The sequence below is a fragment of the Felis catus genome, chromosome B3 (assembly GCF_018350175.1).
Source record: "Felis catus isolate Fca126 chromosome B3, F.catus_Fca126_mat1.0, whole genome shotgun sequence".
In the NCBI taxonomy this organism is placed as follows: Eukaryota; Metazoa; Chordata; class Mammalia; order Carnivora; family Felidae; genus Felis; species Felis catus.
Genome location: NC_058373.1, coordinates 20,958,993 through 20,986,254, shown reverse-complemented (window position 1 = coordinate 20,986,254; position 27,262 = coordinate 20,958,993). Strand labels below are relative to the sequence as shown.

The 27,262-nt window shown below is 50.3% G+C and overlaps 1 protein-coding gene across 7 annotated transcripts in view; it reads left to right on the top strand.

Annotated features, from left to right (window-relative positions):
- APBA2 (amyloid beta precursor protein binding family A member 2) overlaps positions 1-27,262 on the top strand; it is a 283,086-nt gene that overhangs the window by 227,165 nt on the left and 28,659 nt on the right. For 6 of the 7 annotated variants that reach the window (XM_045058913.1, XM_045058914.1, XM_045058911.1 and 3 more), the window contains 4 exons: positions 17,329-17,474; positions 18,455-18,490; positions 21,552-21,638; positions 24,633-24,818. In XM_045058913.1, the coding sequence (XP_044914848.1) occupies positions 17,329-17,474; positions 18,455-18,490; positions 21,552-21,638; positions 24,633-24,818 (455 nt within the window). The remainder of the gene's footprint in view (positions 1-17,328; positions 17,475-18,454; positions 18,491-21,551; positions 21,639-24,632; positions 24,819-27,262) is intronic. The other variant, XM_023255004.2, reaches the window with a different exon arrangement.

The window sequence follows — 27,262 nt, the reverse complement described above, 5'->3', positions numbered from 1 at the left end:
GACCTTGAAGACCTACTCAACAGACTCCTTCTTGTCTCTCATTGGCCAGAGCTGTACCATATGACCAGTGCCCTGGTCAACTTCAGTGTTGACTGGAGGATCAAGTATTTGGCTTTCCAGGAGGGCAGGGGAGAAGGTCGAGAAATGAGTATTGGGGTAACAAGCCCCCAGTGCCTACCCCAGTGCTACACCCAATCCAGCCAACAAGCATTTCAAGTGTGGGGGAACCTCCAGGGCTTGTTCAGTCTTCTGGCTGAAAGTCTGATTAGCTGAGAGGACCCAGTATAACTATGACAGGAAAACAGATCTCCCACCTCCTCTGGGTCTGAGAAATCACACTGGAAGAAAAGCTCCTTGGAGTTTTTATGAGGGATGGCCTTCAGTCCTACCTTATTTCACACCTAGTAATTGTTAATAGTAATGAAAAATAATAACAGTTACTATACAATGACAACAGACACCATCTTAACATCGACTGGGGGCTTAGTGTGCACCAGTACCAGGGATGTGTGCTGTGCACCTGCTTCAGGTCAGCCACCACAGGAAGGGCAGATGCTTCCCCTCATTCTATAGGGTAGGAAAAATGAGGTTCAAGTAACTCATTTGAGGTCATTTGGTTGCTGATATTAGACCCATATCTGGGTACTTAGCAGCATAAATTCCTCACCAGGCTGGTTTCCTGCCTCCTTGACATGCCTTCATATACCACTACCATCAATAATGAGGCCGGGGAATTCTTTTTTTTAATGTTTATTTATTTATTTTGAGACAGAGAGCAAGTGGGAAAGGGGCAGAGAGAGAGGGAGAGAGGGAATCTCAAGCAGGCTCCATACTGTCAAAGCAGAGCCAACGTGGGACTTGATATCACGGACCACGAATCATGACCCGAGCTGCTATCAAGAGTTGGATGCTTAACCAGCTGAGCTACCCAGGTGCTCTTGAGGCCAGGGAATTCTTATTGGGGGATTACTTTGAGCCAGGCACAGCTCTTAAATATACTGACTCAGCAGTCCTCCTGATATCACTAAGAGGTAGGTGCTGTCCCTGATGAGTAAACTGAGGCTCAGAGGGGGTAAGTCATTCACTCAAGATCACCAGGTAGTATGTGGCAGAGCAGGATTGGAACCCAGGTGGGAGTCTGAGCTCATTGTCCCCAAACTGTACTGCTTGAGCAACCCTTAGCATGCAGCAGGTGAGGAAAAAGAATAGAAAAAGAATGGAGAAGACACGTGGTTCAGACTCCAGGGAGTCCACAGGAGAACTTTCCAGAGGTCAGAGCCATTGGCCCCTCTCAGGCTCAGAGTCACAGCCCTCTCTCATCAGAGGCACCTGAGTGAAGAGGCCCCCATGACCACTGTCTGCAGGAAAATACCCCAGGATCTGTTGATCCTCTTGGCTCCTCTCAGACCAGAAAGGTTGATGCTGCAGGGTGAATCTTGTGCAAGGGCCCATTGGACGGAAGACCCACTGCCTTCCCTTTGGGAGGAATCCTGGAGTGGCGAGGAATGGCGGGACCCCCAGGATATCCCCTTCTGAGGGACATGGAGGCTGGCAGTGGCATAAGTCCAAGTGGACTAGGTGGTTGCCCACCTCTAAATGAGTATACATAAAAGGCTTTTCCATAAAACCAAAAAGTTGGTGCTGGCCCCAAAGCAATGGAGTCTGACAGTGGCAGCTTCAGGACAAAACAACAGAGGCTGATAGATTGTATTCTGTTCCTTACACTGTTCTAATCCAACAGCCAAAGCTTATGCAAGATGTCCTAAGACACACCCCACCCCACCCCACCAACAGCTCTAGGCTTATGCTAGAATGTTGCTTGTCCTCAGGTGCCAGGGCCCTGGGGTCCCTTACAACCTGTCTCTACCGTGTCAACTTCCCCCTTGTGCACTGGCCACTCATAGAACATGGGGGGCCCTGGCCCTGCTGAGCTTGCCCCTCACACCTTTTAGGGGTCCTCACCATGATAACACCCCTTGGTTATTTTCGTGTAGTGGGAACTTATGATCTGACCTTTTAAAATGAGCACTTGCGGTGAACCTGTTCAGATTAAGACTCCTAAAATGAAGACAGCTCACATCTCTTCTTCTCCAGCCTGTCAGAGGGGCCAGGCTCCTGAATCACAGAGCGGGCAGGCCTGGGGGACTGGTGGGCATGTGTCTGGGATGCTGTTGGTGGGAGGATGGGAGTAAGGTAAACCTGGGCTTTAGGGGCCCAGAGCATTCCAAAGGGAAGTTGTGAAAGCCAAAATAACTTTCCTTTTTGGGGGGCATTTGGGTGGCTTGGTCAGTTGAGTGTCTGACTCTTGATGTCAGCTCAGGTCACGATCTCACAGTCCATGAGATGGACAGTGAGGAGCCTTCTTAGAATTCTCTTTCTCCCTTTCTCTTTACCTCTCTCTCTCTCTCTCTCTCAAAATAAATAAAGTTAAAAAAAATGACTTTCCTTTTTTACAAACATTATTTGATCTTGTCTCCAGTTTTCCAAATGGAGTCGTGAATAGGGATTAGACAGATTTTAAAATAGGAACTTCTATTCACTGGAGGTTTGTTAAGATATTTCTGAGTAGTGCTTAGATCAAGCCAAAATCCCTAAGAATTAAAAATGCATTCTACCCTGGAAATCCTTATTTCCCTTCTCTATTTGCACATCCCTGTACTTTCCGCCTTTTCCATCTGCCCATCCCAGACCCCCGATCCCTTTCTGGAATAGAAGTTACTGTTAAGTCTCTTGTGAATCCTTCCAGAAATTTCTTGGACATATATAAAACTATAGACCCTTTTCTTAAAAATAGATATTACACTGGGACAAATGGGTCTGTACTTTGCTTTTTCATTTCTTGCTATATCTTGGAGATAACAGCTCTAGAACCACCTAATTGTTAAGTGACTACCCAGGATTCAGGTTCATGGACATACGATGGGTATCAATGAGTCCCCCGTGGATTGTTTGGTTGTATTTAGTCAGTGCAGCAGTGAGCAGCTTCATGGATATGTCTGTGTGTCCGTGTATGAGTTCTCTTACAGAAGCCATTCCTAGATAGAGCAGGGTTACAGCCTGCCACATGCCAATTTGGGTAGAAATGGCCCAAGAAGAAGACAGCGTTGTGTGTGAGAATGCTGGTTTACCAACACTGCATGCCATCCAACCGTTTGGTCTTAGCCAGGCCAATGGATGAAAAGTGATATATTCTTGATGTAATGTGCACGTCTTCCATTGGAAGTGAAGCCAAATGCCGTTTCATGTGTTTACAAGCTGTTTGTGTTGATTTTCCTGCGTGATGTCTGTTTGTCTCCTTTGCCCACTCCTCTGTTGGATTTTTGGTGTTTATTATTGATTTGCACTGTTCTTTACATATAAAGGATATTTGCCCTTTGATTTATATTGTAAAATTTTCATTAAGCTACTGTCATCTTTTGCTTTTTTGCATTTTTTAAAGTTTTTATTTGGGGCGCTTGGGTGGCTCAGTTGGTTAAGCATCCGACTTTGGCTCAGGCCATGATCTCATGGTTGGTGGGTTCGAGTCCTGCGTTGGTCTCTGTGCTGACAGCTCAGAGCCTGAAGCCTGCTTCGGATTCTGTGTCTCCCTCCCTCTCTCTCTCTCTCCCTCCCCTGCTCACACTCTGTCTCCTTCAAAAATAAACATTAAAAAATATTTTTAAAAAGTAGAGTTTTTATTTACATTCCAGTTAGTTAACACACAGTGTTAGCTTCGGGTGTACAATATAGTGATTCAGAACTTGCGTACAACACTCAGTGTTCATCACAAATGTACTCCTGATCCCCGTCACCTTTTAACCCATCCTCCCCACCTCCCCTCTGGTAACCATCAGTTTGTTCCCTATAGTTAAGAGTCTTTTCTTGATTTAATTCTCTCTTTTTTTCCCTTTGCTCCTTTTTTTCCCTTAAATTCCACATATGAGTGAAATCATATGGTATTTGTCTTTCTTTGTCTTATTTCACTTAGCATAATACCCTCTAGCTTATCCATCTATATCACTGCAAATGGCAAGATTTCATTCTTTTTATGGCTAAGTAATATTCCTTACACACACACATACACACACACACACACACACACACACACACACACCACATCTTCTTAATCTGTTCATCAAGTCAGTAGACACTTGGGCTCTTTCCATAATTTGGCCATGGTAGATAATACTGCCATAAACATTTGGGTGCCAGCAGGTACCCCCTTTCAATTCGTACTTTTGTATTTTGGGGGTAAATACCTAGTAGAGCAATTGCTGGATCATAGGGTAGTTCTATTTTTAACTTTTTGAGGAACCTCCATATTTTTACTTTGTTGAACATTTTATTAGGCAACTGTATGCATCTTTTTCCTTTGAAGTTACTAGGTTTTTGGGATTAGTATGACCTTTACACTCTTACCATTATTTTTTTTTCCTTATAGAACTTTTATGACTTTAATGAATTACATATTTGATTTGTCCAGAATTTATTTTGGTATATGGATCCAGAAGGAGTTACATTTTAAGCATTTTCTTCCAAGCAGCTATTTGTGCCGAAACTATTCCATGAATTTCATTCCTCACTGAAATGAAATGCTGCCTTTGTCATATAATAAATTGTCATATACATCTAGGTCTGTTTCTGGATCTCCACTGAGGTCCCAGAACCAGGCTGCTTTATTTGACTGGGGATTTACCTACCATGCATTTTATTACCTGGAAGGCTGATGTCTGTCTTCTGTCACTGTCATCCCCGTTCAGAACTTCCCTAGATCCTCTTGCATATTTATTTTTCCATAGAAACTTTAGAATTAGCTTATATAGTTACAAAAACTCCCATTGGCATTTTTATTTGGCACGTATTACATTTATATTAGTATATGAAATGGCAGAAGCCTCCCTTTGAAACACTGGTTGGGAAATCTAGATCCTGCTGATGTCTCTCTCTGGCCAACAGCCTCATCAGTGAACTTAGAAGTGGAGCCTTCTCTGTTCTAAACAGCTGTGGTCTTGGGGGAGCCCCTGAGTCAGAAGTGCTCAGCTGCCCCTCGATTCCCCACCCTCAGAAACTAAGATAATAAATATTTGTTGTTTTCAGGCTAAGTTTTGGGATCATTTGTTACATGTATATAGATAACTAATATACTATATGTTTTAAAATAAAGTGCATCATGATTCTTACTGATTTTCAGAAAAAATGCATCATGATTCATATTATCAGGACTGTTGTGTTTTTACATTTGCACCTTTTTTTTCCTATGTCCCAAATCTCTGTTCTCAAGGACATCAACATAATTCTGCATGTTTTATTTCTTCAATCATACAATAGTCTCAGAATAACAAGACCAACATTGCCAAGGACATGTGATTATAGATACAATTCAAGATCATTTGCATTGACTTTGGTCTTTAGAGGATAGCCCAAGAGGGATGTGCCATCAATTTACTGTGTTTTAAAATCATTCAGAATAGTTCTTCTTTCCATTATTATGCCACAAATGCATACTGCATACATATTTAGATGGATTTTTCTTTTAATTCTTAGGAGTTTGCTTTTTTTTCACAGAATTTGGTTTTATAATTATATAAAATAATTACATGGTTCTAAAGTCAAGTATGCAAAACAGGGTGTGTGCAAAGATGTCTAGTTTCTTACCCTTTTATCGTACACCCCGAATCTTTTCCTTCCAGTAGAGATAACCAGTTTTAACATTCCAAGATTTATCTTAGGTAAATCTTCCCCTTTCTTAGGTAAAAGGTAATGAGTTAGAGATACCCTTTTCTCCATCTTGTTCTTTATGCTTAACACTAAACCCTGGAGATTTTGCCAAAGTTCCACACAGTGCAGACCAGTAAGTGGAGGTATTCTGTGCTGTTCTGTAGACCTGTACTGTGTGGATGGATATCCCCTATGTGGGAATGTTAGGATGGTTTCCAGGGCTTTGCTCTTATAAATACTGCTGCAGAGAGCTGCTTTGGCTATGCCTTTCCCCATTTTTGCCAGTTTTTGTATTCATTTTCCTTTTTCTGCGCTATAATTCTCCTCAGGTACAAGCTTATGCTTAGGACCTGCCTTGGGCAGATCTGTGTACTATTTTGAGCTTGGCTTTGGCCTTCCTTGACTCTTTCTCTTCCTCCTGGCAGCCAGTGACTTCATCTCGCTTATTGGGTGTCCAATGTTCCACACTGTGGAACTTTCAAATCCTTTCCTTCAGTGATGACCCAACCTGTCCTGCAGCCCCAGGCACGTCGTCTCCCCATTGAATGTTCCAGGGCTCTGGTTTCTCAGCGTCTTCTTGTTTATATCAGCCTTCTTACAGGGTCACCTTTAACAGAGGCTTCATAGAGGCACAGCTCAGCCCGTGGCAGTGCAGGGGTGTCTGGCTCTGGGACACGCTGGTGTGGTGGCGGGGCTGGGGTGGTATTCAGGGCAGGAAGAACCTTTCCAGAGCCTGGAGACCATGCCCCAGGTCTGCAGGGAGAAGGTCTAACCTGAGGTTCAATTTCACAGCTCTGAGGTTCATCCCCTCCTGCCTCCTCTCCTATTCTTGACACCTTCCCTGGGCCAGCTCTTGTGCTTATCTCCGTGGCTTGCCTGGCATGTGGCTTTGGCACTCTGCCTGCTCCTAGCCTCTCCTCAGAGGGCTGTGGCCCCTCACCCCAGCTGAGACTGTTGAACATCCTGTATGTGCTGTTGAAACTCACTGAATCTGACGTGTTTTCTCTCCTGTGTCTTCTACTCTCCCCTCTGCTGGCTTCTGAGTGCATCTGTCCCAACCTGCATGTGTCTGTAGCCACCAGTCCACCTTCCTCTTCTTCTACACCAGACTTTGGGAATGGTTGTCTCATTCTGCACACCTCTCCTACACTCCACAACCCCCTGGCTGGCTCCTGCCCTGCCCTGGTGTTCTCCAAAGCAGCTCTCTAAGGTCACCGCTGGCTTCCTGGTCACTATGCACAAGAAGCATGAGGGATCCTTTCTCCTCCTGCCAGCTTGGGCACAGCTGGGGATGCCCCTCTGGGCACAGAGTGCCAGAGCTTGATAGAGCTGGGTCCTGGGCCCTTTCCCCACCCACCCCACCCCTTCTCCCAAGGATTCTTCTATGTCTGCAGCTTTGCCTGCCACCAGGAGTTCAGTGGGACTCCTGAGTCCAGCTGTCTCCTGAGCTTCTTTGGAAGAAGCTCAGATTCCTGCATCTAGACGTGCCCAGAGTCCCCAAGCCCAGCTCCCTCCCAGGGTCCCCTCCTCAGTGAGATAAGCTTTGTCCATCTAGTCACACAACCTGCTTTCCAGAACTCCTCATCCTCACCTCATATTCCAGACTGTGAATTGAACCTCCAGAATGGACTCAGTCTATCACTGTCTCTCTGGCACCATCATTACCCTCATCCACACCATCATCACCACTATCATCATCATCACCACCATCATCATTACCACCACCATCATCACCATCACCATCATCACCACCATCATCACCACCATCATCACCACCATCATCACCATCACCATCATTACCACCATCATCACCATCACCATCACCATCACCATCACCACCACCATCATCACCATCACATCACCATCATCATCACCACCACCATAATCACCATCACCATCATCACCACCATCATCACCACTATCATCATCACCATCACCATCATCATCACCATCATCATCACCATCACCATCATTACCACCATCATCATCACCATCACCATCATCACCACCACCATCATCACCATCACATCACCATCATCATCACCACCACCATCATCACCATCACCATCATCACCACCATCATTATCACCATCACCATCATCATCACCATCATCATCACCATCATCATCACCATCACCATCACCATCACCATCATCACCACCACCATCATCACCATCACATCACCATCATCATCACCATCACCATCATCACCACCACCATCACCATCACCGTCACCATCACTCACTTGCTAGGACAGCTGTAGTAGCCTCCCAACTGCTCTCCCTTCTTCCCTTCTGTGGTTTGCCTCTGTGCAGCCAGAGTTGCTTTCTAAAAACAGTGGTCAGGCCACTGACCAATACTCTTTAGTGACAGTCCTTGGTGTAGCTCCAGGACCCTCAGGCCTGGCTGGCACTCTCTCTGCAGCCTCAACTTGTTTTGACTGCTGGCCCACCCCATGTACCTGGGCAGTTTGAACATTTCGTAGTCCTTGTAAGATGCTGTACTTGGCCACCCCAGGGGCTTTGCACTGCTCTTGCCTGAGCCTGGAAAGCTCTCTTCTCCTTTCTGTCTCTGGCTTTTTTGATTGCTTTGCATCCTTCAGACCTGAGTGCAAAGAGCAGCTGCCCCAAATTCCTCTAGAGGGCAGGCTTCCCTGTTGCTTCTTCCCTGGCACAGTGTCCTTCCTCTATGGCGTTCATCATGGGTCATCCTGATGCATTTATTTGCTGACTGTGGGAGTGATGTCAGCCTGTGAGCTCCATGTTTTCTATCCTCACGCTCAAAAATGCTAGTACCTGAATCAATGGCAGTGGTCTTGTGCAAAGCCATTTGACCCTGTGCGTACTGTCCTTATTTGTAAAATTGGGACGTTGAGATCTGCTTCATGAGTTGTTGAGCACCGAATGGATCTATACCTTTGTGACACACAGAGGTGCGGTGTGTCAGGGGGTGGGGGCTCTACTCGGTGACCTTTCAGATGCACACCCACACTCCCATCCTTGGCTGTGCTCTGGCTCTACCCAGCTGCCCCCTGGATCCAAGACAGAAAAAGGCACAGGCCTTGGAGTTCATGTGATCACCTGGGCCAGGCTGCTGGTTCAAAGCCTCTGTCCACCACCCACCTCATGATCATTTCCCCCAAAGGTGTCAGGGACAGGGGCCTCCAAGGCCTGACTCTATGGGACCCCCCCCCCTTCCCTGTTTAGAGAGGTTGGCAGAGCTTAGATTTTCCAACAGATGTTTTCATATGGAGGCTTCCCCCAGCAGGAAGGAGCCTGCTGCCCCTATTCTTCTTTGTCCAAACTTGGCAGATACGTTCTACATACACTTATGTTTGTATAATATATGTCATAACAAGAAAATTAAAAAGGAGAAATCACTCTCTGGGGAGATGGGATCTCCTTTAAACCTCTCTTTATTCTTTTGTTGTTCTGTCTCCCTCTGGTGGTCTTGGCATAGGGTTAGTTCAAGAGTTGGGCCAAATTAGAGCAATTTGTGCTCAAACATGTAAGGCCAGCTGCTTTAGTATTGTAATGAAGCTGTTTGATTTTTGGTTCTGCATTTCATGATTGGAGTTGAGAGCAGTGTCTGTGAACTGAAATACGCCCCCTCCCCACACCGGCCGCTCTTCTCGGCTTCCTAATAAATGTGCAGGTAGGAGTGGGTCTGACAGGCAGGATGCTGGAGGCACCGTTTTGTTTTGTATTGTTTCCTTTTTGAAAAAAAAAGAACAAGGCAGGAATGACAAGAGCCTCCCGCAGAGGGAGGCGGCGGAGGTGGGCATCTGTCGGAGTTGTAACAAAGACCTGAATTTTTCACTGGCTTCTTCCCAGGGAGCAGGCGTCCATAGGTGCTGGTGGTAGACCCTATTGCCCGGGATGGGGTGTCCTCACAACACAGGAGTCTGTGCCCCCTGATCCGGCAGGGCTTATTCGAGTGGTGGGAGAGACGGGGCCAGCTTTTAATATATCTATTTAGGGACATAGATTTAATCAGGAAACGAGCTTCAGAAAGGTCTGGCGAGCTGCCCATGTTCACCCCGGGAACTGGTAAAAGTGGCCTCAGAGGGTGGGAGTCAATTCAAAAGGCAAGGCCTACCTCCCTGCCCCAGGGATGGGCTCCACAGAGTGCCATTCGACTCCCACCCCACAGATAGGGCATGAAGACCCTTGCCCAGGCCCAGATCCCTCCCTGAGTGCTGGCTGAGGGTGTGGGTGGGTGGTTACCCCAGGCTGCAAGGACCACCCAGACTTTCCCACAGAACGCAGAGGCACCATCTAGTGGTCAGTAATGGTCATTGCAGGGAGGACGGGTGGCTTGGGCCCAGCTATGGGGTGACCTTGGGCAAATGATGGGCACTTGGAACCACACTCACTGGAGAGAATGAGGCCTGAGGGGAAGATGGGGTGAGATAGTAGAAATACACATACTTCAGTCAGAAGCCCTGACGGTCAGGGTGGAAGGTGCTGCCATGTGATTGGCAGTCCCCTTGCCCTCTGTGGGGGTGACATCTGTCTTCCCCTAGCTGGTGACAGGTGCCTGTGTGCCTGCAGTGCACACCAGGGCTGCTGATGGATGGACAGGGAGGGGTTCCTCCCTCCGTGCCCCTCCCCATTCGGCAGCCACCCCTCTCCTGTCCCCTCTTCCCCTCCCTTGGTGTCCCCAGCCCTGGCCAGCTGGAGAAAATTTGTCATCTCCAGAGTGAGGACCAAGGCACTGAGATGGAAGGAGCAGGTGGGAGTCTCGCCCTTGGGACCTGGGGCTGCGTGAGAAAGCTGACACTGGCCTGGCCTCCCAGAGGGCTTTGCTTCTAAGATGGCGGGGAGGGTGAGTTCTTGTGTGCTGGAGATCAGGTATCCCCACACTGACTGCTCTTCAGTGTGACCTGGGGGGCAGGGGTGTAGTGCAGATTCCCAGGCCCCACTCCGGGTCCACCGAGGCAGAATTTCTCAGATGGGGCTGGGGACTCTGCAGGCCCCTTGGTCTCTGAGCATGATTCCAGACACAGAAGGAACTGCTTGGGATCTTCTCTCCCTCTTTCTGTCCTCATGTGCTGCAGCTTCAGGTGTTTTAAATGACCTGCCACATCCCCCTACCCCCTCCAGTACAGGGTTTGGAAAAGGTTTGCACCACTTTGTATCTGCAGCCGGGAGGTTCCTCATGTTGATGATGGTGGAGGCCACCGTTTGGGATGTGGCTGCCTTTGGGTCTGGTCCCCACTTTGTCACTTAATATCAGCCTGGTCACAGCATCCCTTTGTCCTGTGAGCCTCGGTGCACTGTCCTGCAGCCTGCTCACAAGGCCATGTGAGCGCGTTAGCTGGCCTTTAACACTGCCTGCTGTCATCGCTGCTGCCTCCCTCGTCTGGTGCTCGAGGCCCTGCCTCAGCTAAGTGCCATGTATGACTTCTGTTTTGAGTTAGGTGCAAATAAAAGCTATGAATTCAGCAATTAATGTGTTGTACTTTATATGCTTTTAGGGTTTATGAAGCTTATCCTATTAATCTTAATTTTGTGAAAACCCTAAGGAGATAGAAATCAGGAATTCCCCCTCAGCCCATTTTGCTGGTGAGAAAATAGAGGCAAACAAAAAGAGAGGAAATGAGAGGAGAGAGGGAGAGGAAGAGGACTGTCCAAAGGGCACAAAGGGGGGTGTCAGTTTCCCAGAACACCCCAGAAAACACTCCTTTTCAAGTATCTCCCTTCCCATCATTCGGGTCCTGTGCCCCTTAGCTTCTGCGAGCAGCCTTTCCCCTTCTCATCAGATCCAGAGTGAGTCCCAGTCACCTCACACCGGGTTTTGCTTCCTGCCTCCTACTTCCTGTCTGAAAAAACCTTACTTTTTCCTTTGCTTTGTTTACCCAACCATCTGAGAGTGGGCACCTCCCAGCCTTGTCCCAGTCATTGCCATGGCTATCCCAGCCCTGGGGACACAGCCTGGCCCTCAACACTGACAGGCAGGAGGGGGAGAGGCAGGTGCCTTCCCTCTCTGCCGAATCAGGAGGACCAGCCAGTTCCCTGCCCCACGCAGCACAGATCCCCCAGGCCTTGTTGCAATATTAAAACAGTCATGACGGTGACGTAACTTGGTGAGCCCTTCTCTGTGCCTGGTGGGTTGCTAAGCCCTGGCTGGCGCTGCCTCACTGCACCATGCGTGGGCCCTGGGGTGAGTGGTCCTGGGGTCACAGGCCTGGGGAGTTGTGGGTTCAGAGGTGTGGCCCCTCTCCTGGGTGGCCCTTCTGGTCTTCAGGTCTCTGAGAGGCCTCAGCCATGGGTCTCCCCTGTCACTCTCCGCACAAGAGTGAAGACGCTGGTCATGGAGCAGGGCCATGCTCCGGGGGATGCAGGGTGCCAGGCCACTTGCTGCCAGGATTACCTTCCTCTCGGGTCTCGACAACTCTTTCTCTTGTGTTTGGGCTTGTGGTAATATAGGTGCTTTATTACCTTGATAATTTAAAGTGCCTGCCCACAGAAAGCACCACATTGTATCTGCGGGCCCAGGTGCCGTGGTGGCCACTTCATCTCGACTCCCCACTGGGTGCACAGGCCCGGTTATGAGGTGTGGCCCTGGGGGGTCAGAGCCGCAAGCGCTGCTCGTGTGGCGTTCATGTGTGTGTGTGTGTGTGTGTGTGTGTACGCGCGTGGGTGGGTGTGTGCATACCTGTGTGTTGTGTGTGTGTGTGGGGGGGTGAGGGCTTGTTGATCTGTGCTGGACTTTTGGTGAGGAGAGTCTGGGAGGAGCCCTCAGAGGTCCTACCACCCAGGTACCTGTGATGGGCTGGTTCTCTCCCACCAGAGCCAGTGCCGACTGGACTGAAGGCCAGAGTGGGTGGCCTGGGAGGAATGTGGGTCAGCTGGGCTGGAGGAGAAGTCACCATCCCACAACAGAGGACTGCCACTGGCACTGACCTTTGGGGAAGGTGGTGGTAACAGTGGCATGAAAAACGTTTGATCTATACATGCATCAGGGGTCGGTATGCTTTTCTTCGGTGTCTTTTAAGCACTAAAAGAGGGAGCTTATAGACCTACCAGAAGCTAGGATAACCCCCGGACCCTCCCACCCACCTTCCCTCAGCTCCCAACCTCCACCCCAGTCCCTCCTACCACCAGGCCCTCATGCCCCCCACCCCATAGAGACCCCCTGCACCCATTCCCATTCTGCCCTCACTGACCCCCTGAATGCTTTGGCTACCCACCTTCGCTGTCACAGGCAGCCTCCTCCAGACCCAGCAATGTCACCTGTGCGGGAAGAACTTTTCCAGAGACACGGATGTGGTGGGGAGGCCATCCCAAAGGGCCCAGACCCACAGTGTGGACATTGGAGGAAAGGGGACCCCCTTTGTCATGTCTCCCCCTACCCAGCCCCCAGCCCAAGTCTCCTGAAGGGACCCCTTCTCTTGGTTCTGTAGCAGGCGATGCTTCTTTCCTCCAGACATGGACGACAGAGCTGGGGCCGGGTGAGGGGCTTCAGGCTTGCTGAGAGGCGTTGCAGCAGCCTGTGGAAGTTTCCAGAGTATCATCTATGGGGAGAGCCAGGGAGGTCCTGAGGCATCAGTGGCTTCTGCAGATAGTGCTGGGGGGCTGAGGGCTGGAGCCTTGGGATTGGTTCCCTGAGGGTTTGCTAGAGACTTCCACAAGTGTTATCAAAGATCCCTGGAGTAAACCACTGAGCACCCAAGAGGAAGGGGTACATCATCTGGGGGCTCTGCGGAGGCTGTCAAGGTCAGTGGAGAGAAGGGGCGGGGTCCCCAGGACAGTGGGGTCAGGATGCGAGGGCCCCCACCGTTCCATGGGGCATGACCTGGGGCATTCCTAAGTTGGAACCTGCCAGGGCCTGGTATTACTAATAGGTTTCTTTCAAACTTCAGAACACTTCACCTTGTTCTAAAGCACTTTATAAGGGACACCTGGGTGGCTCAGTCGGTTAAGCATCTGACTTCAGCTCAGGTCATGATCTCACAGTTCATGGGTTTGAGCTCTGCATTGGGCTCTGTGCTGACAGCTCAGAGCCTGGATCGTGCTTCGGATTCTGTGTCTCCTTCTCTCTCTGCCCCTCCCCCGCTCGTGCGTGCTCTGTCTCTCTCTGTCTCTGTCTGTCTCTCTTTCAAAATAAATAAATGTTAAAAAAAAATAAAGCACCTTATAAAATTGGCTCTAGTGCAGGAGCCGTGGCACTGCTGTGGAAGAGATGTCAGCGGTTCTGTATCTATGGTTTCCCCACATGTGTGTGAGTCTGATGTGTGTGCCCCTGGGTATGGATCTTCAGGCAGACAATGTAGACTAACGCACACATGCTATGACCCGCTTTGAAGCTTTAATTTCATGTCCACAGAGCTGAGGTTTGTTCCAGTGAAAGTGTGATGTACACTCCCCCTCCTGGGGCATCTCAGCTTTGTGTGCCCTTTTCTCCTGTGGATTAAAGAGAACTAAAGTTTCAGAATCATTTAGAAAACTTGCTCTGAACCCACGGTGGGCCTGGTTTCAGGGAAGTTGCACAATCACTTCTCAGGGTGAAAGCCTGCTCACTACAGGCCACACACTGGGCTCCTGGCACCTGAGCGCCCTGGTGGGCGTGTGGGCTGGAGCCGGGGCCCCAGACTCTGGGGTCTGCTGACGTCGGGATGAGGCCAGTGAAACTCTCCTTGTCCCCTCACGGGCACGTACCTCTGAATGGGAACACTGTGTTTTGGGGGCTCAGGGACTTCTGTCTGTATCCTGAGAGCAATCAGAGGCCCCGTGAAGTTTATAGCAGGGGAGGATAAAAGATCAGATCTCCCATCTAGAAGGACCTCTGGCGGCAGCATGGTCTGTGTGGAAGATTCAGGTCTTAGTCCTGCCACGGTAACAAAACACCAGAGGCTGTGGCGGTTTATAAACAACAGACATTGATTTCTCACAGTTGTGGAGGATGGAACTCCAAGGTCAGGGTGCCCGCATGGTCGAGTTCTGGTGGCAGCCCCCTTCCAGGCTGCAGATGGTATTTTTCTATGTCCTCCTGTGGCAGAAAGAGGGCAAGGTGTTCTCTGGGGTCCCTCTTATAAGGGCACGGACCCCATTCATGAGGGCTCTACTCTCCTGACCTAATCACCTCCCAGACGTCATATTTCTAATAGCATCACATTGGGGCTTAGGGCTTCAACATAGGAAATGAAGGGACACAAATGGGCAACTGGAGAAAGACTCAGGATAGGTGTGGTGGCAAAGTAGACAGCACTCAGGGGATGGGTTGGATATGGATGTGAAGGCCATGCAGCTGGGAGGGTGGTGGTGTCCAAGAGGAAGAACCAGGCTCAGTGCCCGGATGGCGGTGGGATATTGGGACTTTGCTTTGGATGTGTTGAGATGGGGCCATCCCAGGAGAGCCAGCAAGCAGGCTGCTGAGTACATGGGGTTGGGGTTTGGAGAACTACAGTACTCCTCATCAGCAAGCAAGTGGTCATGGAAGCCCGAGGCACTAAGTCCCCAGGATGTCAGCATTCTGTGGCCTCGTGGAGGAAGGGGTACCTGCAGAGAGCCAAGAAAGAACAGCCAGAGACGGAGGAGGACACTGAGTGACAGGCAAGTGAGGAAGACATGTCTCAAGAAGGAGGCAGGTGACACGATGACCAGAAAGCCCACTGAATGTGAGGGCACTGAGGTCGTGTGCAGCTTTAGTGTGGGGGACATTGGAGCAGGGACACAGAGGCTAGGTTGGGATGTGCTGAGGCAGTTCTTTCCAGATATTTGCCTTCGAGAGGGAGGAGGGAGGGGGCCCACTGGAGGCGGGGATGGGTGAAGGAGGCTTTGGAACCCGCCAGGGGACACTGGAGGGTGTTTAAAAGCCCTGAGAAGACCCAACTCATAGGACTTGATTCTGAGAGGGATGGGGTCACAGGTGATCCTCAGCCCCCAGTGGGGACCCACTGCCTCACAGAACCCTGGGAAGGAAGACTGCTTAGATTGCCTGTCCCTCAGGGAGCACAGGTGACACTCTGTCAGGTACAGTGAAGGAGGAGGGGCAACTGGAAGTTCCAGAACATGGGGGAAGCTATGAAATGGTGCTTGCACAGTGGGAGAAGAGGCACTTGTCAGAGGAACCTCTCAGGGTTGCCAACAAGTTTTGAGGGCATTTTGGTCCATGAATTTGTAATGGAACCAACTTGCCTTGTTGGGCGGCTCTCTTTCCAGCTTCAGGCCTCCCAGAGAATGGGTGTTTGGAGTTCTATTGAGTCCTTGGGGCGGGGGCAGAGGTTCAAGGGCAGTGGGCAGATGTTATGGGACTGGTGAACGGTGGCATCTGGGCTAGGTGAGTGGATACTTTGAGAAGCAGAGTGGGTCAGAGGTGAGAACATGAAACAGCTGGCAGAGGGGACTGCTGGCCCTGGGGCCTGGGGAGCCACAGGATAGCCAGCCCTGGGGACACTGGAGCGAGGGGGAGCCTGAGAACCAGAGCCAAGGGCCCTCACAAGGAGGGATCTGGCCAGAGGCAGGCAGGGAGAGGGAAGAAGGCCGTGTGACCTGGAAAGGAAGGTGGGTGGGTCTCAGAGGCAAGCTGAGTGATGGTTACAGACTACGGACTCAGGACTGTGCTTGCTCATTAGACATATTGCCTGTGCCTGCTTTTGTCCTACAGGTGCAGAGGTGTCTAGGACAGACAGACCGCAAAGCCCAAGATACTTTGCATCTAGCCTCTTAGAAAAGGTTTGCTGATCTTACCTCCAGCTGCCTGTCCAGGATAGGAGCCACTAGCCATATGTGGCTATTTCTATGTAAATTAGTTAGATTGTATAAAATTAAAAAATTCAGTTCCTCTGGGGCTCCTGAGTGGCTCAGTTGGTTAAGCGTTCAACTCTTGGTTTTGGCTCAGGTCATGATCTCACAGTTTGTGGGTTCGAGCCCCGCATCAGGCTCTGTGCTAGCAGTGTGGAGTATGCTTGGGATTCTCTCTCTCTTCCTCTCTGTCTCTGCTTCTCCCCTGCTCACACTCTCTGTCTCTAAATAAATAAATAAACTTAAAAAAATATTCAGTTCCTCTTGCAGTAGCCACAGTTCAAGTGCCCCAAAGCCGTACATGGCTGGCAGTTCCTGTACTGAACCGCACGAAGATAGAACATTCAATATCATGGCAGGAAATTCTGTTGACAGCGCTGGCCTAGAGGCAGCAGGTGGAGCAAGCACCATGTCACCCAGCCTGGACCTGAGGTGTATGGGATGGGGGTGCCCACCCAGGCATGTGACAGGGCCAGAATCCTACAGTGCAGAAGTGGAAGAGAAAGCCCAGAAGAACTGTAGGGTAGCAGGCAGTGTCTGCTCACTGTCCTGAGTTCCAGAGGGCTCTGGGGCAGGCATGGAAATGCTGCCCACTTGGGGACAGGGCTTCTCTGGGATTGTAGCAAGTGGCTGTCACCATGGAGGCTGAGGTGCCTTGAGTGACCTGGAATGGTCCTCCTGTATCATGCATGTAGAGTTTTCTGACCGGGGTGTTGATTTTGTGAAACTACTTATACCAGGCACTGTGTAGTGAGGAGGGAAGCAGACTGGCCTCCCTCTGCTGGCTGCAGATGGGCAATGGTTCAGCCCTTCTCCTTTGTCCCCTGTCCCTGCTGCCTTGTTCCTTTGTCCTCTGGGAAGATGCTAACTGTGCCCTCTTCAGTTCCAGGGCCCTGCGAACCAGAAGACCTCATTGATGGGATCATCTTTGCTGCCAACTACCTGGGGTCCACCCAGCTGCTCTCAGAACGTAACCCTTCCAAAAACATCAGAATGATGCAGGCACAGGAGGCCGTCAGCCGGGTCAAGGTACTGGTGGGCTCAGCAGAGCCCTGGTTCACTGTGGGAAGGCACTGGAGTTGGGAAGGGGGACGCAACCACCCTCAGCAGGGAGAGCGGGAATGCCTGAGGCACCTGGAGAGGCCAAGGGAGACTTTGGCCTGTCTAGAAGAATGCTGGGCTAGGGACAGAGGCTGCTGGCTCCTTAATGAGGAGCCACCACCAGGCCACTGGAGACACAATTTTTAAAGGTTCCACCACATTCCATTCATAAAACACATTTGTGTGGAGGCTCAAATCCCATTTTCATGGTCTGTATATCTTTGGCACCAAAGTGCTTGCAGAAGGGGAAACAAAGGAATCACATTTTTCGTTTAAATAGAAATATCTGACGTATTTGCTGCTCTGGGTACCCATTGAATCGCCTGGTTTTGAACAGTGGGTGCAGACGGGCAGGAGAAAGATGAGGCCAAGTCAGCAAAACTAAGGGGGTCAGGAGAGAAGGGCGTGGTGGCTTGAGGAGGTGCCCCTCTGGGCAGTTCAGGGTCTGTGGATGCTACTGGCCTCTATGGGGTGAGAAATCGTGTCAGACCCCTCCCCCCCCTCTTTTATAGAGGCAAAGGGGTCTGTGGTGTGAGCCCATGGTGGTCAGGGGAGGAGATGCACAGAGCCCCGGGCCCTCCTGCCCAGACCCCAGTCCTGCTCCCCTGCCTAGAGCCTGACGCTTTTCTGCCAGTTCTGCATCTCTCTGTCCTTAGTCTTACCCTCGTAGATCTGGGTGGCTGTTGGTAATTTCCAGTGCTTGGGGGACATGTGTGGGCTTTTCTTGGTCAGTGTGTGTGCTCCCCAAAGTGATGGCTATGCACCCATCCTGCCCCTGCCCCTTTCCTCTGACACAAGGTCTGAGTCCCAGGGTGTTAACCATAAGTCTAAAATAACTTTGCTGCCCTTCCTTCTCTTCCTTTCTTTCTTCCTTTGTCTGTTTTTCTTTTCTCTTACATGCTGCTCAGAGGATGCAAAAGGCTGCTAAAATCAAGAAAAAAGCGGTGTGTAGGACCAAGGGGTTTGCTGGTGTTTCTGGGCTTTGTCCTATGCAGTTTGGGGGGCGGTCCTATTTGTAGGAACACAAATCATGTGGCAAACAGCTTTTTCCTCCTCTTCCCTTGGTAGATAAATAGATTTTTGAACAAAACCACAGACACTTTTTTTTTTAACCACCCACTTATAGAAGAACCTCATCATTGCCCTTGTTACGTTTTTGTTCAGTCTCTCATGCCAGAACATGGTTAATGCTGTGACGTTACTGTTTCCCATCAACGGCTTTCACATGTAGCATTTCACATGACCATGTGACGCATTGAGTGCTTCGGCCTCCTGTACAAAATTGATTAAATTGTTCTGATATTTAAAGACTCATTAAGTTTAATTTACTAAATCAGGATGATGAGAAGGTCAGCTTGTCCATGAGTTGCGTTCTCCACTGGTAAGAGTTTCTGGAGCATGAGAAAACTTTAAAAAAAAATTGAGGCGACCCCCTGGTCATTTGTTTGTAAAACTGGTCATTTAGTAAATGCTGGGTCCTCCCGATACAGGAAATCTCAAATGCTTGGCATCGGAAGACGCTCATTTGGTGCAGGTGCAGGCTTGGTGCTTTGACAGCAAGAGATTTAGTCCTCCACCCTCACCTAGAACACCTGTTTTCTGTCTGTGTGGCCAGAGGAGCCTGTCTGGTGGCTCCCTTCCTCCTGCGGTGAGACTTCTCTCCCCGTGACATTTGCTCTTTGTCCCTCGGTGTTTCCTTGGATTCCCTGGTCTGTAGGAGAGGAAGGAACTCAGCCATCTCCCTCTGCCCAAGCCGGCTTTCTGCTGGGAGCCTCCAGGCAGTGCAGATGGGTTGGCTTTGCAGACCTGTAATTGGGGTGTGCTCCCCCACCCCACCAAGGAGGAGGTGTCCCTTGCCTGCAGTTGCCCAGTGCACCCCTACACCCCTGTGCCCAAATACCAGGCAGCTGGAACAGGGCTCTGTTGTGCCTGGTCCTCAGATCTGTAGTCCAGAGAGCCCGAATGGGTGGGAGCAGGCAGACCCAGCTCAGAAGAGCCTCTGCGGCTGGCTCACCTGATTATACCCATGGAGAGTTGTTTTTCCCTTCAGGCAAGGGGATGTTCAGGATCGTGGCTGAGGGCTCCTTTTCTGGTGTGCTCACATCTAGCCAGGCAAGTGCTGATAGGAGCCCAGGACCAGGAGTAAACAGCATCCCCACACAGCTGACGTGCTGCTGACTGTGGGGTCATGGTGCCCCCATCCACAGACGTGCCCACCTGATTGCTGGTCCTCTGTTGGATGCACGGTGCACTCCCCCTTTCTTCCAGCAGAGAGTACAATGGGGCGAGCTTTGCTGTTCACCATTAGTGATCAGGTTTTGGCTTAATCCATTCACCCCCCCCCCCCCCACCCGCCCCTGTCTGAGCTCATTCAGCTCTATGTGTGTGTCCCTGTTCTCTGATCAAGTACATCATAGCGCTCAAACTTCCTGCAAACTTTTTTTTTTTTTTTTTGCTTCTGGCCCAACCTGTTTTTGGTTTTTTTTTGTTTTGTTTTGTTTTGTTTTTTTTTTAGCAAAAAGATTTTGAGGAACAGCCCCACACTATAATGTTTAGAAGCATGTGGATGTAGGATGTAACCCGGTTTTTCAAATCAGAGAAAAAGTAGTTCTTCTACATTCCTGCAAAGTATTTTCACCTGGATTATTTTGAACTGTGTTTTTTTTTAATTATTTTTTAAATGTTTTTATTTATTTTTGAGACAGAGAGAGACCAAGCATGAGCAGGGGAGGGGCAGAGAGAGAGAGGGAGACACAGAATCCGAAGCAGGCCCCAGGCCCCGAGCTGTCAGCATAGAGCCCGTCGTGGGGCTCGAACCCACAGACTGTGAGAGCATGACCTGAGCTGAAGTCGGACACCCAACCGACTGAGCCACCCAGGCGCCCCAGAACTGTGTTCTCTTTAAAATCAGTTAAAAGCAGTGTCATCTCGTGGTGGGCTGAAAGCCCCAAAGACTGCTTCCCTTGAAAACAGAGCTAAAATACGAATTTATCAATATTATACAGGGCCCCTCTGTGACTCTGAATTCTTGAGGAATCGTCAGCAGGGGGATTTCTGATTTCAGATTTTTTAGTGAGGAATTAAATCACACTTTCTGCTCGTTTGAAGTGGAAGATATGCCACTGTGGGCTCCTAGTGATCACAAAGAATTACTTACCTCAGTGGGTACACCGGAAGAATTTGTATTTCATTGCCACTGTGCAGCAGCAGTTAGGATTCCCATGGATGTAAAACCCAATGACAAGCTATCTTGGTTGAGGGCAGACCCTAAATAAATAGTTCACTCAGCTTCTAGAACATTCCATGTACACATAAGAATTGACCATATGATGAAGGTATTCCAGGAGCTGACAAAGCAGGGGCATTTGTGTGACAGATTCTTCTGGTTTCTCTGATGTTGCTGGGAGGGCAGCACTGAGTCCGGCTGGAGTCTTAGTTCCCTTAGGGTTTTTGGAAGACCAGCATTAAGCCTGCTGGGGCGATTGACATGACTAGGATTATTTAAATCAGAAGAAGATGCTGACAATCTAATCCAACTTCTTTGAAAATTTCTTCCCCATTTCCTGGGGATATTTGGAATCCCAAATCCAGGAAACGCATGTAGCCTGAGTACAGAGACCCTGTACCTTCACCGGGCTTGATAAGGGTCGGCAGGCAGGCCTACTTTTTAGGGAGTGGAAGGGCTGCGCTTTGGATGCTGGGACATAAGACCCCAGGCGTCCAGCCCCCCTCCATGCTCAGGCTTCCGGAAGCTGTCTCCTCCCTCCTCCTTCACGCCCTGTGCAAACTGCCTTTAGAACTCACTTCGCTACAGATTGCGCTGGAAGGCGGTGTGCAATTTAGATTTCCCATGGCTGCTCCAAGCTGGGGCAGCATTTCCCTCTAGGGGCGCTCAGGGTCATTAGTAAAATTGTCAGGCTTTTGTTCAAGTTAGTTGTTTCTTTTTTCTTTCTTTCTTTCTTTTTTTTTTTTTAATTTGTAACAGTATCCACTGTCCTTTCTTAGAATTCGGAGGGGGATGCCCAGACTCTGACCGAAGTGGATCTCTTCATCTCCACCCAGAGGATCAAGGTGTTAAATGCGGACACACAGGTAAGGTTTTAAAGACCATTGTTTAAAATCCTGTCATTAAACCCCTAACGTCCCACCTCTAATCGCAGGAGAACTTTCCCTCTGGGATGAGCTGAATGGCTGTCCCCAAGGACCATTGCTCCTCCGGACCTTGGGTCTTGAATGGGTTGTGGATTCTAGAGTAAGCTGCAGGGGACCGAGGAGCATCAGGCCGGGAAGATAAAGACGCCGGGGATGTAGGTGTGCTGGCTGCAGCTGAATTAAATAGACGAAATGAAGGGGAAGGAAAGCGGGATTCGGAAGCTGTGTGTGCTCACCGTCAGGATTCTAGAATGGCCTTCCTGAAACCTCCGTATGCCGGGTCCGGCGAATGGAGCTGGAGGGTGGAAATCCTGTGGCAGCCCTCTGCCCTCTGAATGGGTGGTCCTCCATCAGGGGGCCAGAGTCGGGGGGGGGGGTGTGGGGGGTGGGGTGGGGGTGCTGTCTTAAGATTTTCTACCTGTAAACCATGTGTTGTGGCCAGCATCTTCTCATTTTTCCTGTGCTTTACACTGCTGTTGGTGGAAAAGACAGATCCATGAGGAGGAAGTGAGCCATGCAGGATATAAACGCCTATGAGCTGAGAAGGAGAAAGAGGGAAGGAGGCCAAGGGCAAGGGGTAGATGGAGGGAGGGGTCGGGAAGGCCTCAGGCAATGCTGTGTGCTTGAGGTTTGCTGAGAGGGAGGCCCCATTCACTCGGGGGCCAGATCTCCATTACTGGGCCTTTTTGAGGACGGCCAGATGCCGGGGTAATGACCCCTTTGCTTCTTTGTCATCAGCGAGTAATCTGTGTGGTGTCACTGGATGTGTGGGTACCCCGTTCCCTCACACCCTTTTTCGCCTGAAGGTTTTAGCATCCAGTGATCATCTTGCTTGAGTTGGTTCGAACATTGGAAGTGCAAAATGGTGATTTTCTAATCATGTCACGCTCTCCACTTGTATTATCAGACCTCTATCTGTGCAGAAGACCTTTTGTTTCTTTCTCTCTCTCTCTCTCTCTTCACTGTGGACTGATGTTTATTTTTTAACTTGTGTTACCTCTGTTAACTTCCTTATTCTTTTTGATGCTCCAGTGATCCCAAATTCAGCCGGCCAGAGACCTTTAAACTGGGTCCTGTGTGGTTTTAACATCTTCCCTCTAGTCTTTGCTCATGTCGTGGCTTTCTGAGACAGTGAGGTATTCTGAGCTCCCCTTACACTTGCCCTGCCCCAGACCTGGAATCAGCCATTTCTTCAGGGAGCCACACACAGCTCTTTTTAGTGTGGGGAATGACATACAGCAACAAAGACCTGCGTGCTGGCCGTGCTCAGCATTGTGGGCGCGTCGTTGCTCCTGGGCCCTTGCGACGAGCAGAGCTAGACAATACGTGTGTTTTAGAAGGCTGTGAGTTCCTAGGTGCCCCTCCATCTGGGAGGACAATGGCCGTACCCTGAACATGCAGGCAGAAATCAGGAAATGCTGAGGAGCCACCACCACTGTCCCCTCTCCAGTCCCCCTTTCCGAAAAGTGGCCCTCGTGGTTTTAAACCTAGCCTTGGCCAGAAAACAGCTCAGCTCCCAGAAGACAGACGTGGGGCGATACCTGCTGTAAAATGGATTCGTGAGGGGGGCGCCTGGGTGGCGCAGTCGGTTAAGCGTCCGACTTCAGCCAGGTCACGATCTCGCGGTTCGTGAGTTCGAGCCCCGCGTCAGGATCTGGGCTGATGGCTCAGAGCCTGGAGCCTGTTTCCGATTCTGTGTCTCCCTCTCTCTCTGCCCCTCCCCCGTTCATGCTCTGTCTCTCTCTGTCCCAAAAATAAATAAACGTTGAAAAAAAAATGGATTCGTGAGGAAGAAAAGGGGCTTCAGAGGCTGCCGAAGCACCCAGTTTTCTTTTGTGCAAACAGCACAAATGCATAAAAGAACAACTGATTAGTTTCTCCGAGCCTTCTTGCACAGCCTGTTAGGCAGGGGTCACGAGCAAGACGCTCAGTGGAGAGTCCTGTCAGACAACAAAAGCCATCAAGAGTAATGGACCTGCCAGGAGCCCAGGGAATTGAATGGCTACTGAGACCCATCCATCAGTCAGGGGAGCTGCCTCAGTGTCCCCTGACCGGGGCCTGGGCTCTCTGGGAAGAACTTATCTGTGGAAAATGTTGGCCTTGGAGCCTTCCTTATCTGCTAGGGAGAAACACATGTCTTCCAGGGAAGGAACCCTTCTCCACAGCCACAGACTACCTGTGATCAGGTGGGGACAGGCTTCACTGCTGGCAGCCTCCCTGCTCTCCCTCCAGCAGGGACCATGAGCTCCACCCCAACACCGTGCCTCCAAGAAGCGTGGAAGAGTGCTGTAGGCTGAAGGTGAAGGCAGATTCACCTTGACTGTGAATCGCTCGCCTGAAATTCTGTGTTCACTGGAGCAGTGTATTCTCAACCAGGGGATACTTGGCAAAGGCTGGAAATATCTTTGGTTGTCACAGCTTAGGAAGGGGGAGATGCTACTGGCATCTAGTGGGTAGAGGCCAGGGATGCTGCTGAACATCCTACAGTGTATGGGACAGCCCTTCACAATGAATGACCCACCCAAACATCATCAGTGTCAAGTTTGAGAAGTTCTGAACCTGAATGTTTTTTATTTTTATTTTTATTTTTATTTTTATTTTTATTTTTATTTATTTTTATTTATTTATTTATTTATTTATTTATTTATTAATTATTAACATTTATTCATTTTTGAGAGTGAGAGAGAGAGAGAGACAGAGCATGAGTCAGGGAGGGGCAGAGAGAGGGACAGTATCCGAAGCAGGCTTCAGGCTCCAAGTTGTCAGCACAGAGCCTGACATGGGGCTCAAACTCACAAACTGCGAGATCATGACCTAAGCCAAAGTTGGACACTTAACCGACTGAGCCACCCAGGTGTTTCATTTGAGTGTTTTTTAATGGCTTGTTCTCCTTGACGTTTCCTAACGTGGACCCCTTCCTCTCTCTCCTGACAGGAAACCATGATGGACCATGCCTTGCGCACCATCTCCTATATCGCAGACATTGGGAACATCGTGGTGCTGATGGCCAGGCGCCGCATGCCCCGGTCAGCCTCTCAGGACTGCATTGAGACCACCCCCGGGGCCCAGGAGGGGAAGAAGCAGTACAAGATGATTTGCCACGTGTTCGAGTCTGAGGATGTAAGTAACCGCACAGGCATGCCACACCCCTCTCCCAACAGCCCAGACTTCACCAGGGCTCCGGCATCCCAGGCTTTTTGGAAGCCAAGTCTCAGGTAGAAATCCCATGCACTGTCATTGATGTATTTTCTAACACTCAGAGTTTGCAGAGATGGTGAACACAGTTCTACTTCACTTCAGGGCTGTTTATAAATTGAACCATAGTTAAATAGGCTGGGGGTGGGGGGATTGGTGGCTAGCTATCTGAAGATATCCTTTAACAAAACCTTATCCTCCTAAAAGAGAAATACTCCTTGACTTTTTTCTGTTGTTAAGATGCACATTTTCACATGTGGGGCTTGCACACAAGGAAGGCAGCATTGGCATCTGGGGAGTAGCTCTGCTTTCACTCGTGACCACTTCACATCATAAGTTGAAAAATAATTCTGAAGCTTAAATACTGCAGGCTCGCTAGGAGACCATGAACCCTTTCACTCTTTCCTTCAATGGGATGAGAGCATCTTTCTGAGCCTGGAATTGGATAATAGGGATGGGAGAAGGGAGCCCAGGGCCAGGAGGTAAGAACAGGAGAGAATGGGCCCGGGTCTCTCTGCTGCCCCCTGGCGGGAAGATCTTGTTGTGGCTGTTGCCAAAGTAGAATTTTTATTTTTTTTAAACTTTTTTTTAATGTTTATTTATGAGAGACAGGGGGCGGGGGGGGGGGGGGCTTGAGTGGGGGAGGGGCAGAGAGAGACATACACACAGAATCCGAAGTAGGTTCCAGGCTCTGAGCGGTCAGCACAGAGCCCGATGCGGGACTTGAACTTGTGAACTGCGAGATCATAATCTGAGCCGAAGTCAGACGCTTAACCAACGGAACCACCCAGGCACCCCCAAAGTAGAATTTTTAAAAAGCAATCTCTTCTCCGTGGACACTTGGCAAGGATCATTCTTGTTCACATATGGACTTGCAGGTCAGAAACCTGAAGCAGAGGGGAACGGCCCCCCAGTTTTTACATTTGGAGACTGTAGGGATGGAGGCAGCCATCTTTATTAAGAAGTTGAAGACAGCTAGAAGTGCTTTGCAGTAATGGCATACTGATTGGAGAAGAAATTTAAACACCCACTGGTGCACACACATATTCTTTTCGCCACAATACAGGTATCCGTGGACACCTAACTGGGCACTTCTGTGTGACTCAGGGCTTGAGGATGTCATAGAGACTTGGGGGGGGGTTGGTGAAGATGGGCCCTTGGGAAGGGCTATGAGTGAAAGGCAGGGTAAGACAAGGAACAGGCCGGCAGTGGAGGGTGAATGGTCTGCTGGCACAGAAGTCATGAGGAGCAGGGGGCACAAAGGGGAGGTGGCCGCCCCTGTGGATGGCTGTGGGCCAAGGGGTAGAGAAGGGATACTGCTGTAGGGGGGTGCTGCTGTGGCCCAGTGTTTTCAGTGCAAGGAGAGAAGGCTGAGGGCCAATAAAGGTGGGCATGAATAGGATTCCCAAGTGGTCCTTGAAGGAGGGAGGGGAAGGACCCACCCCCTGGGGTGTGTCCAGGGACGCTGAGCAGCTGCCCAGAGCGTATGACCTGGATGGTGGCTCCGTCCAGGGGGGCTGCTGGGGATGAGTAAGGGATCTCTGAGGGTCTGGTGACAGTGGTGTGGGACACCTGCAGAAAACAGGAGTGGCAGTAAGGATACCAGGGCTCTTTGTGAGCCTCAGTTTCCCTCTAGAAACAGTTGCTCCTGGGCTGAGGCCAGTGTAGATGAGCCACACAAAGGAGTGCTGGGGGTATGGCAGCTCCCTTTTCCCTTCCTCACCTCCTGCAGGAGGTCGGTCACCTCTGGGCACCACCCTGCCAATGCCAGCCCCTGGCTGAGGCCCCCTGCACTCCCCACCTTCCTGGGTGGGACTCCTGGCCTCACAGCATTGAGCACCCACAGGCCCAGGCTGTGAGCTGGGGGGCAGGGGAGCCCCTTGTCTGAAGGGCTCCAAGCATGTCCCCCAGTCCAGCTGGGAGAGACACCAGGACACAGGGTGGATGGGGAAATAGGAGACTCCCACCAGCAGCTGGCAGGGAGATGCCAAGGGCTCCTGGATGGCACCCCAGGGAACCCACTGTCCCTAGGAGCTCCTATGGGTTGGGCTGGGGCACCCAGGCAGAACCCTAGGTGGATCCCAGGGCACTGGGCAGCCCTGCCAGACTACAAGTACAGCTGTGAAGGGAGTGTTGCTCTCAGACTCCCACCCTGTCAGGACCTCAGTCAGCTGGGGACAGATCTGGAGGCCTCGGGGCAACCAGCAGCAAGTCCTGAGACCCCGGGGGGGCGGGCAGGACAGTTCCCAGGCTCCCTGTCCCCCCTACCCTCACCTTCTACCCTCTGGCCTTGGCTGCTGCTCTGCTGTTCTCAGATGTGCCTCTCCCGGGCTCCCCACCCTCTGATCCACGCATGTCCAGGCTGGGGT